Genomic DNA, 17,132 nt, shown 5'->3' on the forward strand with positions numbered 1-17,132 from the left:
CCTTTCTCCTAAATTGTTTTGCTTTATGAGTTTTGTTGTTGTATTTGTTATGCTGTGTTTTATTGAGGGCCTTGGCCTTTTGTAAGCCGCACCAAGTCCTTCGGGAGATGTTAGCAGGGTATAAATAAAGATAATAATAATAATAATAATAATAATAATAATAATAATAATAAATTCCCCTCCAGAATTCTTTAGGGGGCAGCCACAGGATTTCATATGGGATGCAAACTCTTTGCCTACTCTTTCAGCTCTAGTGTGATCTCATCACCAGTTCTTTGGATCAGCTAAAGTCAGCATGAACTTTGTACTGTTTTAATGATTTGTTATTGTTTTTACTGATCCTGTGTCAACCACTCTGGGAGATTCTGTGGGTGAAGAATGTGGTAAAAATGCTTAAAAGAAATGATAAGATTGTTGGATTTGTTGGATCTGGATGACAGACACCAAAGTTTAAATCCCAACTTTGCTCGAAAACTCACTGGGTGACACTCGGAATAGATCAGTCACCCTAACCTTGTCAAAACAAAGTGGAGAAATTGTTGTGTATGCCACAGTGAGTTTTGTGGAAGAGATATGATGTATTAAAACAAAAACTAACAAACAAAAGAAACAGTTCTCCTACAGGTTCTGGAAACAAGGGCAGAGAGCAATAGAGTCAAATTGCAGGAAAAGAGATTCCACCTAAACATTAAGAAGAACTTCCTGTTGGCAGGAACTGTAGAACTCTCTGCCTGAGAATGTGGAGAACTCTCCTTCTCTGGAGGTTTTTAAATAGAAGCTGGATGACCATCTGTTGGGGGTGCTTTGATTCTATGCTGCTGCATAGCAAGGGTTGGTCTGGTTCAGTGTTTTCCAACCTTCCTAATGCCATGGCCACTTAATACAGTTCCTCGTGTTGTGGTGACCCCCAACCATAAAATTATTTTTGTTGCTACTTCAGAACTATAATTTTTCTACTGTTATGAATGGTTAGTTTCATTCACTGGACCAAATTTGGCACAAATACCCAATATGCCCCAATTCGAATACTGGTGATGTTGGGGAGGATTGATTTTGTCATTTGGAAGTTGTAGTTGCTGGGATTTATAGTTCACCTATAATCAAATAGCATTCTGAATCCCACCAATGATTGAATTGAATCAAACTTGGTACACAGAACTCCCATGACCAACAGAAAATACTGGAAGAGCTTGGTAGGCAATGTTCTTGAGTTTTGGAGTTGTAGTTCACCTACATCCAGAGAGCACTGTGGACTCAAGCAATGATAGAACTGGACTAAACTTGGCATAAATACTCAATATGCCGAAATGTGAACACTCCTGGAGTTTGGGGAAAGCAGAACTTGACATTTTGGGAGTTGTAGTTGCTGGGATTTACAGTTCACCTACAATCAAAGAGCATTCTGAACCCCACCAACAATAGAATTGGGCCAAACTTCCCACACAGAATCCCCATGACCAACAGAAAATATTGTGTTTTCTGATGGTCTTTGGTGATCCCTCTGACACCCCCTTGCGGACCCCCCCCCCGGGATCCTGACCCCCAAGTTGAGAAACACTGATCTGAATGGCCCTTGTGGTTTCATCTAACTATGATTTCTATGAAAAAGGATACTTCAAAAAGTTCTTCCAAATACTTATCACAATCTCAGCCATTCATATAGATAATTTCAGATTTTGGAGTTCCTTGATTTCTGGTTTTGACAATTTGAGTAAGATATACTTAACCTGTGGAAGACCAGTACATACATGGAATAGTCGGGAAGGAATTGTTGGTTGATGTGAGAACATTTTGATGGAACACGTCTGAATCTGCAATGTGCAAGTTTGGACATGGTTCTGCCAGAAGGCATAAATAGGAAACTCTTTTGGAAGAATAGTATTCACCAGAATATGAAGCTTTGAACAAACTCAGGAATCAGTTTTAACTAGGTTAATACACTGCATTTTTATTAAAAAGAAATTGATCAGCTATTTATGAAATGGTGAAAATATTTGACTAGTGCTAACAAGTAATGCAAAGAGGTTCAGATGACTCATTGAATGGGAGATAATAAATTGTCCTTGAGAGCACATCACATGCTTCAAAAATGCTCCAGAAAATGCATGAAGGGTATTTAGAAACAACTCTTGTCTGAAAAATGATCTACTGGGTTCAACAATGACCAAATTTGCTTTGAAAATGAGTTGCTCTTTACTACATACAAAAACATGTAAATACAGTATCAGAGACATAACAGGTATAATTTAAATGGAGAAGGCTTCCGTAGGTAGCTGCATAGTTTTAAACACACACAAACACACAAAAAGCGGTCCCACAAAGGATACACAAATCAGAACTGTAGCCTGCAGTGCAATGAAGTTTAAAAACTTCTTCCCATTACAAAACAATGGGAACTGCAGGTGTCAAGGGGAAGTGTAGTTGGAGTTTTATTGGTGTATGAAGGAGGATCCTAACAAAAGGTCACGAGAAAGCAGTCTAGGACTTTCCGTGAATATTTATTTCTATATTATTAGAATTCACTGTATGCTGTGCCATGTGGCTTTTGTCATTTCCAGCTATGAGTCCTGCTCCCAAGTCCTCCAGCTGTCGTTGAGCTCAGAATGAATGTGGCAGGCTCAGAACCAGCTCACTCTATTGGATCGGAGTCCAGCAGAGCACATGTTGTTGCTGCAGGTGCCTCCATAACTCGGCGGACAGGCTGAGCAAGGCCTCCCCATTTTGTAAGGAGCTTCTCCTATCCAGTTTCCCCTGGAAAGAATGAGAGAAGCAAAATATGAGGTACATTTCATTGTTTTATGGGTGGAGAGCAAACTTACTTTTCAAAATACAGGCAGCCCCCCAAGTTACAAACATCCGACTTACAAACAACTCAAAGTAAGGGGCTAAGACAACAGGAAGTGAGAGAAATCTGCTCCTTGGAAGGGAAATTCCCTCCTGAAAGAGTTATATCCATATTAATGTCTTTGTGTTTATTCTAATGTTTCCTCTTTCATATTACTCATTTCAATCCATTGTTCATCACTATGTGGTCTCCAAATGGGTGGATTATAAATTTAGAAATTAATTCATAACAACAACCTTTGAGAGCTTGGGAAATATGTTTTTGTACTGCCACTCTCATAATCGCCTAGACAACATGTCTATTGGTCTAGTTGGCTGGGATGGGATTCTGGGACATGTACATTACGTGAAGTTAGGGATGCAGGACTTCTGCAAAAGTGGGAAAATGCAAATACCCCCCCCCCCCCCCCCAAAAACACACTATTTTTTTAAATCTGAGAGAACACATCTCTAGGAATCTCTAGATCTTGCAGTGCAATACTATGATTCAACTCCTGTTAGAGGTTGACCATAGAATCATGCTAGAGGACTTACAAATGCCTAGATAAATGTTCTCTCTAGGTATGCCTAAATCCTCCAGCATGGCAGAGGTTGATTATAGGGTCACACTGAAAGTCCTTGAAATTCCCAGAGCAAACATCCTAATCAAATTCACAAAAGTAAAAACTGCAAATGTAGAGAAAATACTGTAGTTAAAAAACCACACTTTTCCAAGCTTGGGTCCACAGCAATAGCCTATCTAGTCCAGCACCATTTTTTCCATAATGGCCAAGCATTTGCATCTGGGAAACCCATAAAGGTATAATCGCCTCTCCCTCTGGTGCTGCCCAACATATACTCTTTAAAGTTATCTGCTTCTAGATCCCAGAATTGTATACTGTTCTGTATTCAATTTCTTCAAACATGAGCATTTTTGCTTACTTGACAGCATAGTTGCACACTAAGTAGACTGCTCTCCGCCATGTGCTGCCCCACACATTCATGTTGTTGCAGGTGTGGATGGCACAGCCAATTCTGTTGCTAGAAGCCCACACCATCTGTTTTGGAGACAACAGAGTTGCTATTAAAATAAACAGTTCAGAAACAAGCAGACTCATTTTGTCTCATTGGTTAAAGAGCTGAAATGTACCAGGCACCTAATACCCCACATAGACCAAGATGGAGGAAGTTTCTTCTCTTCCATTTTAACCCTCAGAAATCATACCAAGAAGGACACAATTTCTGCCCTGGGGACAAGGGCAAGAAGAACACATTCCCACACCTAGGGTTAGTGTATGATGGACATTGTTCAGCAACATTACATACAAGGCTTTCATGTGCCCTAGCATTCATTGATCATCACAGTTTGGAAGAAGACCCTGGCAAAAACAAAAAAAATCTGGTCTTCCATTGCGTAGTACAAATATGCCTAGAACTGATAGTGCTGTAACTAATATTGTCATAACACAGTCTCTTTTAATTTCTAGCAGGCTTCCCTTGTTTTGAATAGCAACATCATAAGGAAACATTTAACAGTTGTGTTGTCGAAGGCTTTCATGGCCAGAGTCACTGGGTGCCTGCATGACCATGTTCCAGAAGCATTTGCTTCAGGTTAACAGCTAGAAACAATGCTTCTGCTGCCAATCCCGCAGGAGTTGCAGAGTGAGTCTGTATTTGGCCCATGTTGACATGGCCCTAGAGAGCTCTAATCCATTGCACATAGCACTACAGCTCTATAACAAAGCACTCTAAGTATCTCACCACAGCTCGGAAACTCACAGCAACCCATTTAACAGTTCTTTTCTTTATGCATCCTAGCAATTCTCCACAATAGGGAAAGTTTCACCATATTACTTGTTTCAAAGTACTGAAGCTTGATGGAGACAAAGAGGGGGAGAGACATTTTAAAAAGTATATTTTTAATGTTTTCCTAGCATCGCTCTCCAATTGAGAAACTCATAAACCTTTTAAGGGGAAAACTGAAAACATCAGATATGTAACATAGATAGATCACTCCAAATGACAGCACTTTCACTGCTTTGAGTCCAGCTCCTAGAACAGGCATGAGCAGACTTGGGCCCTCCAGGTGTTTTGGACTTCAACAACCACAATTCCTAACAGCCTACTAGTCCAAAACACCCAGGGGCTGAAGGTTGCCCATGCCTGTCCTAGAACCTTGGGTTTTATAGTCTGATGAGATACTTAAGAGTTCTTTGTTAGAGAGCTGTAGTGCTATTGTGCGATGGATTATTGCTCTCTAGGGCCGTGTCCACATGGGCCAAATAATAATACAGACTTGCTTTGCAACTCCTGCAGGATTGGCAGCAGAAGTGTTGCTTCTAGCCATTAACCTGAAAAAAACCAAAATGAAATTTTCTCTGAAGCTTCCAGGAAGTTCCAGAGTAATGTTGGTATTTTTGAGGTATGGATAGCCCACTCCAGTGTCACATGTCCAACAGATTCATCACTGTATCAGCAACCAGACACAGCTGTCTGGCAGAGGCTTGCTGCCAATGTTGCTTCTGATGAGGTCACAGCAAGGCACCCAGCAGAAGCAACACTGCCAGCAGGCCTCTGCCATGGAGCTGCTTTTGGACGGTTATAATGTGTTCTTGGCCTGACCAGCCTTCTGGACATTAAAAAGACTCTGGGGTTGCTTCTGTGCTGCATCAGGACAGTTCTGGGGCACACTACTCTGGATTCATTAGGTAGGTGAACATGTTGCATAGCAGTGTTTTAAGTATGTACCCAGACTACAAATCCCAGGATTCCATTGGTAATTGTTATGTCACAGTGCACATAACTGCTGCAATTGTGCACCATGGATGGACCCTATGTCCTCAAGAGCAGCTCAAGAAAATGAACACCGAAAAACCACAGCACCAAGGAAAAAATGACATGTGAGTGACATCATTTGAGGACAGATCACACTATTTCATTGCCAGGAAAAATGCCTTACAAAAAGTGTTAAGAAGAACTGACTGAGCAAATGGGTACAATTCTCAACTTTAAAAGATGCTCATTTTTGTTCCAATTTTCCTTCCCTCTCTCTTTACTGTTTTTCCTCCAGACACAACATTGGAAAGGATACAATTTAGGTCTCTTTCAGAAGGTGTCTATAAACAACACAGACACCCATGCAAATATGGGGCTGGATATTTTGAGAAGCCAAACTGGCAGGGCAGACATGGGTCCATACTGGAGCTGTGTAGCAGACCATTCATTATGGGCTGGAAACACTTTGCCACAACTCAGCATGGGACCAGGAGGTGTGTCCACCTCAGGCTGACTTAACACCTATGGGGAGGAGCAAATGAAGGGGTTGTATTCACAGAGGTGCCAGACACTTCAGCAAAGTCCTGTCACCACCACGGAGATGATTCATGAGCGGTGAGAAGGAAAGGAGCTTTACCTTTCCTTAAGAGGCTGCTCTTGGTACAACACCAAGTGCCCTGTGGAAAGCTGGTAAGGAAGGTTTCAGGAGCCCAGAAGACCTGTCTCATCTCCCCATGAGGCCAATAAACACCAAGTTGATGATGGGATAAAACTGAGCTTAGACAAGTAGCATTTTTTTTCAAATTTGACTAGTTTGATTCTAGAAGTAAAAATCCATGTCAAGACATAAACCAGATATAACAAAAGAACTGGAACCTATAAAATCACAAGAAACTGTCTTAATAAAATAAGATTTCATCTTTCATTAACTGTAGCTTTGTAAGATAGTAACTGACTACTTCATTTATATACAGTAAATATAATGTCCAAGCCAGTAGTTTTCACTTCTCTCTGCTTGAACATAATTTATTTTAAAATATTACAAAGTTACAGGTTTCTGATGCAAAACTCTAAGAAGCCCTGTAACTATAAACTATAATTGCATCATAAAGTGAGGAAAATCTTCTCTAGTAGAGTTACAAACATAGTCTATCTTTTTCTGTGTGTTTATTATTTCTAAAAGGCATTAATTGCAAGTAACTGGTTATTGGGTTGCTGTGAGTTTTCTGGGCTGCATGGCAATGTTCCAGAAGCATTATCTCCTGACTGGGTTGTTGTATCTCTGCATCTGTGGCAAGCATCCTCAGAGGTTGTGAGGTTAGGGTTAGGGTGCTTACCACAGATGCAGGCTAAACATCAGGAGAGAATGCTTCTAGAACATGGCCATACAGCCTGAAAAACCTACAACCCAGTGATTCTGGCCATGAAAGCCTTCGACAGCACACTAATTGGTTATTTTTTTAAAGGTTACTCCCAAGCTCTGATTAAAAGGCAATATATGTGTGATTTTTCAATTAACAAACAAAAAAGAAGAAGAAGAAAATATAAAGCCTAGATTTCCTTTCCTTTCCAAATGTGGATTCAAGTCAGTTGGCCAACATTTGAATTAAAAACAGCTTTCTCTCTATAAAGTAGTGATTCTAACTGTAACTCACACTAACCATCCTTTAGTGGAAATTCCTTGTGCAAATATCAGATCCAACATTCCTTTTGTCTCCTTGTTGCATTTTAAATCATACTGTCTCCCAGCAGTGTCAATTGTCTGTCTCTTACTTCTTCCAGCCACCTAACTGAGCTGGAATTGATGACTGTTCTTATGGCAGATGGTGCAGTGGAAAAACAGACAGTGCTTCTTAGGAAGAACATAAGGTTCAGGCAGTGCAGTCTGAAGGGGGATAGGATTGGTATATTTGGAGATGGCACAAATCACAGATTTCAGTCAGGGATGGGAATCCTTTCACCTTTCTTATTGTTGATCTACAACTCCTCTCAGAAATGCCAGCATAACTAATAGTAAAGCCATGTATAAACTGTAGTCAAAAACCATTTAGAAAACTAAATTATCCCTACATGTGGCATAAGGTAAATCTACAATTTAGAATTAATGCAGCTTAATGACCATGGCTCAGAAGCTTCCTTAACATTGTGCAGCAGAGGTTAACATAAATGCCACATTTTCCCCTTATAATGCAACCATTACTAAATTCCCACTCACAATCTCCTTGGAATAAGCAACAGAGATGCATCAGCAGACATCATCACATTAGGTGTATATGGGGAATAAAAGATTAGGAGGGAGATTCAGTAGACTTCTCTGTAGCCCTGGACCTATAATATAGGGCAAACTTCAAAGCATGCCAAAGGTTATGAGAATGGAAACTCATGGGCATCTGCCTGCTCTTTTTAGTAGCCTAGTCTGAGGATTTTTCAGGGGACAGCTCAGGATTCAATGTTCAGGATTCAAGGAGCTAAAATCTAAAAATATTAGCTGTTAGGATTTCTGGGAGTTGAAGACCAAAACATCTGGGGATAGACAGGTTGAGAACCACTGTCTTAAAGGGTTGCTTGTTTCCGAGCCCCATTCCACTTAATGGGTATATTCTTTAAGTACGGGCTGCATTCTGATGAACAGCAAAAACTGCAGTCTATGAAGAGTCAATCCTATACTTCTGTGAGCTTCAAGTTCTTGTCTGTGCATATGAGATATATTGTGAGATCACAAGGCTCATTCAAGAAAGTGATGAGGTTAGATGAGATGGAAATCAGTAGAAAAGAGTATTACAGGTGGAGGGCTTCAATAAAGGAAGCCCCAGCCTTGGGTTTATAAGATCTGAGCAGGGCTGTTAAAGTGTCTTGGAGATGTTTCATTCATAGGGATGCTATAAGTCAGTGGTTCTCAAACTGTGGGTCCCCAGGTGTTTTGGCCTTCAACTTCCAGAAATCCTAACAGCTGCTTAAGTAGCTGGGATTTATGGGAGTTGTAGGCCAAAATACCTGAGGACCCACAGGTTGAGAACCACTGCTATAAGTAAACACAGACTTAATAACAACAATATGCGGTGGTGGGTGGTTGCTTCTAGGTTGTTGGAGTAGTAGTACTCTGGATTTTAGTTTAGTTAGATCTCCAAACTATCTTACTCTCTATATATGTCAATCTATCTATCCTATCTATCTATCTATCTATCTATCTATCCTATCTATCTATCTAGCTATCTATCTATCTTTGTGTCAAGATCCATCACCAAACTAGGTCTAGCACCTTGGATAGCTCCTTTAAATTCAATGGGACAGCTTAAATTCTGCAAAGGCACTGTTTTTGTCTCATATTAGAAGCTAAGCAGGGTCAACACTGGCTGGTATTTGGAAGGCAGGCTGCAAACAATGCTGTAAGTTATATTTCAGATAATGCAATGGAGAAAACCATCCTTGAGTATTCTTTGCCTAAAAAAACCTCATGAGGTTACCATAAGTTGATGTACAACTTGATGCCCCCCCCCCCCAACACACATTCACACACACACACACACTACAAAGGATAGGATTCCTTCCCTCTCTCTGTCCACTGTGTTAATTGAGAGCCAACCTCTGTATCAATTAAAGTCAGGGGGAACGTGGAAGAACTGAGAAATTGAGACATTTTGAAGCAGCAGAAAAAGGAGTTGACAGAGGATAGACCAAAATTCTCTCTGCCATAATAGGGTAGTTGAAGGAAATGTAAATGTTAATTTAAATAATTACAGTATTACAACTCACAACTAGTGGTACATACCTGAGTGTAATGGCTGCAGACAGAGCCACTACATTTGGAAGGGCAGCTGGGCTTGCATTCATAGGGATAAGGAAAGGCGTAGTGTTGTTTCTCATAATACCAGGATTTCACAAGGTCCACAACTGAATTATACCTACAGAGAGTCACATACAAAGCACATGTTATTCATTTATCCTTCAAAAAGATATTCCAGTTAATAGAATCTGCCTGTATATGCCTCCAATTCTCAATGCTTTTGATCTGTTGCTAGTCATATGGAGGTATTGTATTGCAGAATGCTTCAAAATATTCCTAAAACTCCAGACCTGTGTTTTCAGGGCAATGTTTACAGCAGGATCAAGTCTGATTTGAACAGGTCCATTGTCCCCTGTTGCCTCCCTTTTCCCCCTGTACTCATTAGCACAGGGGAAAGGGGACAGCTTGTGCTTTGTGTGAGGTTCTGGTAGTTGCAGAAACCCTGTGCTGATATCAGTAGAGGTACTTGTGCAGGAGTATTGCCTCTCTCCTTATTCCTGGGTACCTCTACTAATGTCAGCAAGAAGTGTCCACAGTGACACATGGTTCTCTGCTGCTATCTGGGAGTAGTGATGACAACATGGATCCACAAAAGTTATATCTGCAAATGTGAACTGGTTTTTTTTCAGTCCAGAAATAATGTATTTGAAGAGCTCCCCAGTTCAACCCATTCCTGATTGCCAGGAGACACTGCTTACCTGCCAGAGTGGATGGCAAGGTTTTGACCAATGTATTTCATCAGTTGTGGAGGTCCATGCTCCCATATACACTGTTTTGCCCATGCTTCAGCAGATCTGGCAAGCCTTTCATCCCACACCTAGTCATGAAGGAGAAGATCAAGAACAAAGATGAGTCAAGGTGCAATAGCTAATGGGCTGCTGGTCAAACACAGTAATTAGTTCCATACTGTCAAACAGATATTTGCCAAACAGCAACAGAAACATCATTTTTCCCTGGAAGATTGTTATTAATAATTAAAGTTGTACTGATGGCTGGAGAACCTGTTGTTGATGGTTGATGTTAACAGTGGCCAGTGTATTCCTTGAAAAGGTGTTGAAAAAGTTACCTATTTCAACTACAGTTCCTAGAATCATCCAATTACAAAGCCAGGTAGTCACACACTGACTAGGAATTCTACTTTACAGAAGTAACATAGTTTTGGTAAATGTTTAGGGCTGCCAACGGTGAGTAAGAGCCAAAAAGCAGACTCTTCTTTCTTAATCTTTCCTTCTTTACTTTCTGATTCTCCTTTCCTCTTTCGATCCCTCTCCCTTTACCCAACACTTCCTTGTTTCTTCCTGTCCATAAAATTTGGTCTTGCCAGATGTCTAAATTTACTGCTATTTGATCAACAGATGTCTTACTGCTCCCTTGAATTGGCTTTATCCAAAAGCATTGAGATAATATTTAATGATATGACCGTGCCATGCTTGATATTTTAAAATGGTCCTCCACATTTGCAGATTTCACTTTTGCAGATGTGATTATTTGCAGATGTGATTAAAATATTCTGTCCAGGAATCTCTAGGCCCATCACAGAGTCATGCTGGAAGCTCACCACAGAGTCATGTTGGATGGCCTAGGTATAACTGCAGAAGACTAACCAACCCCTCTCATAAAGTTGCAGCACTTTGAGCAAAGTTTTGCAAGACACAACCAGACAACCTAGTGAAAAATAAGACAGAGCAGGAAGCCTGTTGGGATGCTCTGCTGTACATAATTTTGATTCTTCACTTTTCCTTCATGTCCATGGGACACATTTTCAGAATTAGCAATGACAGTGTGAGGTTCCTACGTAGACACAGAAACTGAATTGTATTAGGCTATCTGGTGGCACAATGGGTTAAACCCTTGCCCCAGCAGGACTGAAGACAGACAGGTCAGGAGTTTTGAATCCGGGGAGAGTGCAGATGAGCTCCCTCTGTCAGCTCCAGCTCCCCATGCAGGGAAAAGAGAGAAGCCTCCCACAGGGATGGTAAAATATCAAAACATTCAGGTGTCCCTTGGGCAATGTCCTTGCAGATGGCCAATTCTCTCACACCAGAAGTGACTTGCAGCTTCTCAAGTCACTCCTGACAGATATTTTTTTTTCTATTTAACTAGGGATTAGTTTCCTGGGATTACTAATTCTTTCCTATGGCTTCTGTGGTTTTAATAGCTGTCTGACAAGCAGAAAACTAGTGAAACTTTACACTGCATGGAGATGCAATAACGAAAAACAGTGTACAGTACTTGCTGATTCTGCCAAACCCCTGGTTTCCTTTGGAAGGGGGATCTGGTCAGGGAAAAAAAATGATATTCTATTCTGTAACCTCAGTAACAGAATAGAACACAACTATTCTCCAGAGATACCCATGAGGTGAATGCAGGAAACAAAATATATAAACTACACAGCCTGTGCTAGTGTGTGCGCTATATTATCAGAGGGCAACAAAAGGAGTCCTTATCTTGTTGATAAAGTGTCATCAACCCGGTAGAACTTTGCAGTGCAAATCAAAGGAATGATATAAATGAGGGCTACATTTATAGCACTTTATGCCTTCCCAGTTCCTTCCCTCCCATTCAGAGCAGGGGAATTTTAATTTTTAGACAACACACCTCAGAATTCCCCAGAAGTAGGATTCAAAAAGCTAAAAAAAAAACAAAAAACAAAAACAAAACAGGAGAATTCCAGACAAGAAACAATCAGGGCCAGCTAATCACCTCCTAACCAAGGATTCCCCCAGGCAGTAAGAAGCCGGACCTTAAAACTGCTAGGCCATTAAATGCTAATCAAGGTAGCCAATTGCAACATTCACATCAACCTCAAACAGACAAGTTCTTTCTCACACCCTGGACATTCCACAGATATATAAACCCAATTTCCTAGTTTCCAACAGACCTCACAACCTCTGAGGATGCCTACCATAGATGCAAGCGAAACATCAGGAGAGAATGCATCTGGAACATGGCCTTACAGTCCGGAAAATTCACAACAACCCAGTAGTCAAAAAGCTGACTTTTTCAACCTCGGTCTTTACTAGGAACAAGTACAAATGGAACTCACCATATACTCCATGTTGGCGGCAGGTGGAGACACTTGAGCCCGCACTTGATTGTGGTAATCCAAAAGTGCACTCATGTCCCTGGCGGAAATATAGCGCTTCCTGCGAGTCCTGGGTATTCCAAGGCCAGATGTCAAGCCTGCCTCGGGGCTCCTGGATGGGTAAAGGAGTTCAGTAGCATTGGGAAGCATGAAGGAATTGGATTTCTGTATCATCCAGAAGATGGAGCCAGCCAAATATAAGTGTACATGGAAGAGAGTCATTTTAGGATTCGCATAGGTTTTTCTCCTGAGTCACTGAAGTTGGTTTTTTAAAATGTAATCAATGTGCAAATCTTCTTTTATTCCTTTCCTGGATTATGTGTCTAAAAGAAGAAGAAGAAACAATTAGACATTATTTTATTTTTTTTGTCATCAATGGCAGGCAAGGAGGGACTGTCACTGGAAAGAGAAGACTTGAAGTATACCAAGGGGAACTTTGCTAGCCGCATGAGAATCAAAGAGCTTGGCTAAGCTGCATTTATAAGTACAACATTCCTAAAACCAGCTGTGAAATCTCTAGCGGTATCTTATTTATCATTTCTGTCTGAAAAGTGGAAAGTTTTTCTCTTCATTCCCTGTCCAGAAATCATTCCAAATGTTCCCATGTACCTGCCAAATGGGACACTAATTAATAATATGCTGCCACAGTGGCAATACATCAAACAAAGCTGCCCAGTAAATTGAAATATTCCTGCGATAAGTAAGCAATTTTCCACCAAAAAAAGTAAGCTCTAGAAATGATTTAATAAGAATACAGCAGATAACCATTTTTATTTTATTTTATTTCTGGGATTCTTTTCATTTATTCTAAGATTATTTTTTAAAATCCTTCTCATTCTTTTCCACTCCTAGAAAAGTCTTCTAAGATATTCCTTGAAGCTGCTCAGGGGATATTTCCCAGACTACATACCTTGAAGGCTGGGCCAAGAACAGCTGAGAAATGATGCTGCAGCCGCAGTGAAATCACAGGGATTGACCTTTACAAACAACCTGCACTCAGGAGCATGTGGCAGAGAGATTTAACACCGCCGAGTCCAAGGAGTCTTTGAGGACGATCTGACGCAAAAACTACATCAAAACTCTTCCCTTGAGGAATGTTCCAAAGCCTGAAATGTGTACAACTGGATGATTTATGGCCTTCCCCCTATGTACACATGTCTCCATCTATACCAAGTATCTCTGCTTGTTCTCAGCAATGGAGCAAGGACTATGAAAAACATCAGATTATGATGCTAAAGGTTATTCTCTACTTATACATACATTTGCATACTCTAGAACAGTGGTTCTCAACCTTCCTAATGCCACAACCCCTTAACACAGTTCCTCGTGTTGTGATGACCCCCAAACATAAAATTACTGTTCTTGCTACTTCCTAACTGTAATTTTGCTACTGTTATGGACTGTAATGAAAATATCTGATATGCAGGATGTATTTTCATTCACTGGACAAAATTTGGGTCAGTACCCGATACACCCAAATTTGAATACTGGTGGGGTTGGGGGAGATTGATTTTATCATTTGAGACTTGTAGTTGCTGGGACTTATAGTTAACTTCCAATCAAAGAGCTTTATTATTTATTTATTTATTTATTTATTTATTTATTTACAGCTTTTATATTCCGCCCTTCTCACCCCGCAGGGGACTCAGAGCGGATTACAGTGTACACATATATGGCAAACATTCAATACCAATTTTTGACGTACAAACATATACAGACATAGACAGAGGCTATTTAACTTTTTCTGGCCGCCAGGGGAGCTGTCGCTTTCATCGTCCATCTGCGACGCTGATGAAGCACTTCCGCATTCCCGCATGCTTCCCCGCTGGAATGTTTTTGCTGGAGTCTTCTTTATGGCCTCATAAATCAGTTAATTTAGCCTCCCCACACTTTAAGGTGGTACCTTATTTTCCTACTTGACAGATGCAACTGTATTTCGGGTTACAAAGGTCGACAACAGGCTACATACAATTGGTTGGAAACCCACTCCAACCCAGGCTGGCTTCAAAATCATGACCTTTTGGTCAGAGTGATCTTAATGCAGCTGACACTCAGCCAGCTGCGCCACAATCTGAACTCCACCAACGATGGAGTTGAATCAAACTTGGCACACAGAACTCCTGTGACCAACAGAAAATACTAGAAGGGTTTGGTCGACATTGACCTTGAGTTTTGGTGTTATAGTGCACCTACATCCAGAGAGCACTGTGGACTCAAACAATGATGGAGTTGGACCAGACTTGGCACAAATACTCAGTATGACCAGAACTGGTGGAGTTTGGGGAAAATAGACCTTGACAAGTTGTAGTTGCTTTAGGTATATAGTTCACTTACGATCAAAGGACATTCTGAACCCCACTGACAATAGAATTGGGCCAACCTTCCCACATGACCCACAGAAAAACTCACAACACTGGGCTGTATGGCCATGCTCCAGAAGCATTCTCTCTAAATGTTAGGAGAGAATGCTTCTGGAACATGGCCATTTTCTGATGGTCTTTGACACTCCCTCATGACCCCCCCCCCAAGGATCCTGACCCCCAGGTTGAGAAATGCCGCTCTAGAAGATCTGATTGAGAAAATTATGGCTGTGACACATGGGATTTGCACCTTCTTTATGATTAATTTGGGAAGCAGGGGAAACTACAGCTCTCATAATCCCTAGCATGAAAGGACATTCCTGGTTTTGAACATGTTCAGGAACAATCTCCCTGTAAACTTCTTCTGCATATATAGGATGTTCCATTCACCACTGGCTTCTCCTTCCCTCTACTTTTGAAAGGAGGAAAAGGAGAGCGGAGGAGCTGCAGAGAGAAATGCTATGCTTTGACATCATATAAGACTTTTTCGGAATGGGTGATTTTATATTCCAAAGTCCCCTGTTTCCAAAAATCACAATGTTCTTGCTATTCATCCCTGATTCCAAATTGTTTCTGAAAAGAGGAAAAATAAATCACAGTGCTAATTAGTGATCCCATTATGTGCTTTCCTCCTTTGTAAAAACTATTTATCCCTATTTTTCTCTTGATGGTTTTGGAACTCATGGTTACAGTAAATCCTCCATAACCCCATAACTGTGGAATCCATGTCTGCAAATTAACTTATCTGCCCCTGGGTAAATTTGGTCTCTCTAGGAATCTGCCAGGTCCTCCAGGCAATCCAATAATAATAATAATAATAATAATAATAATAATAATATACCCTGAGTCCCCGAAGAGACTCAGGGTAGCTTACAACATGGGTAAATACAATAAAAATACATAAAAATAAACAAAATATTGACACATCAGACCAATATAAGACAAAAAAAATAATATGGCAAGCCAAAACAAGCCTATGGTCTGCTTCCCCTGCAAGTTACCATACAATCACTTGGAGGACCTTGCAAATTCCTTGAGAGTCTATCCTTGTAGGAATTTCTAGGTTTTCCAAAGCAATTTTATAGTAACTTTCAGGGGAAGCTTGCCACAGGATTGCCTGGAGGTCTTAGAAAATGGGTTCAAATTACAAGAAAGAAGATTCCACCAAAACATTAGGAAGAAATTCCTGCTGTTTAAGAACTATAAGACAGTGGAATGGACTGCTTTGTAATGTATTGGAAATCTTTGAAGTGAGGTTGGATGACCATATCTCAGGAGTGCTTTGGAAGTGTATTCCTGCATGGACGGGGTTAGATTAGATGGCACTTTTTGTCCCTTCAATTTTTCAAATTGTATGATGAGAAAGGTTGCAGCTTTGAATCTGGGGGGTGGGACGAGCTCCCGTTGTTAGCCCCACCTTCTGCGAACTGGCAGTTTGAAAACATGCAAATGTGAATAGATAAATAGGTACTGCTCCTGCGGGAAGGTAACTGTGCTCCATGCAGTCATGCTGGCCACATGTCCTTGGAGGTGTCTACGGACAACGCCAGCTCTTCGGCTTCGAAATGGAGATGAGCACCAACCCCCAGAGTCAGAAATGACTGGACTTAATGTCAGGGGAAAATCTTTATCTTTACCTTTACCTGTGGTTTATAGTATTTACTACTTGTGTGAGAAATATTTGGCCCTTTAGATGTTTTGGATTTAATCTACTAGCAGCTCTACCCAGTGTAACCAATAGCAAGGGATAATGGGCAATTAAGGAGGGCCCAGTCTTTTCAAGAAACTTGAAGGCCATAAAAAGCAACTAAGATGGAACATTATATGAGAGTGAACATGGTGTCGTGATTTGAATTATAACTATAATTAAGGAGACCAGGGATCAAATTCAGTTTGGCCTTGGAAAGCCTCTGGGTAACCTTGGGCAAGGCACACTTTCTCAATCTCAGAGGAAGCTAAAACCAACTCCCCTCCAAACGAATCTTGCCAAGAAAACCTTGTGATGGGTTTGCCTTGAGGCTGCCATATATCAGAAATAAAGGCACACAACAACATCAACAACAATTTAAAATGTTTGGGAGGCCAAACATTCCACACTCTCCTCCACAAGGAAAGGGGAAAGAATGAGAGCCATACATTATCTCCAAGTTCTTTGCACTGTAATATCTATTTACTTTTCTAACCACATTCCATTTCAGAAGAGACTTTTGCTTTCTATCTGGCAGTCTTGGATCCAGAGCAGCCCAGCTGTGGTTGCCAGTGCCACAAAGGAAGTTGGCTTGAAACCATCTTATGATGAGCCTTT

The 17,132-nt window shown here is 40.8% G+C and overlaps 1 protein-coding gene and 1 long non-coding RNA gene across 2 annotated transcripts in view; one reads left to right on the forward strand and one right to left on the reverse strand.

Annotated features, from left to right (window-relative positions):
* The window catches only part of LOC137097018 (uncharacterized), a 32,777-nt gene extending 30,134 nt beyond the window's left edge, over window positions 1-2,643 (forward strand). Inside the window, exon 3 of the long non-coding RNA XR_010909919.1 lies at window positions 2,559-2,643. This is a non-coding gene — a long non-coding RNA (uncharacterized lncRNA). The remainder of the gene's footprint in view (window positions 1-2,558) is intronic.
* On the reverse strand, window positions 1,651-13,310 carry R3HDML (R3H domain containing like). The gene is made up of 5 exons (XM_060772182.2): window positions 12,429-13,310; window positions 10,081-10,199; window positions 9,368-9,500; window positions 3,766-3,881; window positions 1,651-2,751 (listed from the first exon to the last, which is right to left on the reverse strand). The coding sequence occupies exons 1-5, from the start codon at window positions 12,687-12,689 to the stop codon at window positions 2,619-2,621; spliced, it is 762 nt and encodes a 253-aa protein (XP_060628165.2). The 5' UTR covers window positions 12,690-13,310; the 3' UTR covers window positions 1,651-2,618.
* Between the last annotated feature and the right edge of the window lie 3,822 nt (window positions 13,311-17,132).

This window comes from Anolis sagrei, chromosome 4 (assembly GCF_037176765.1).
Source record: "Anolis sagrei isolate rAnoSag1 chromosome 4, rAnoSag1.mat, whole genome shotgun sequence".
Taxonomy (NCBI): Eukaryota; Metazoa; Chordata; class Lepidosauria; order Squamata; family Dactyloidae; genus Anolis; species Anolis sagrei.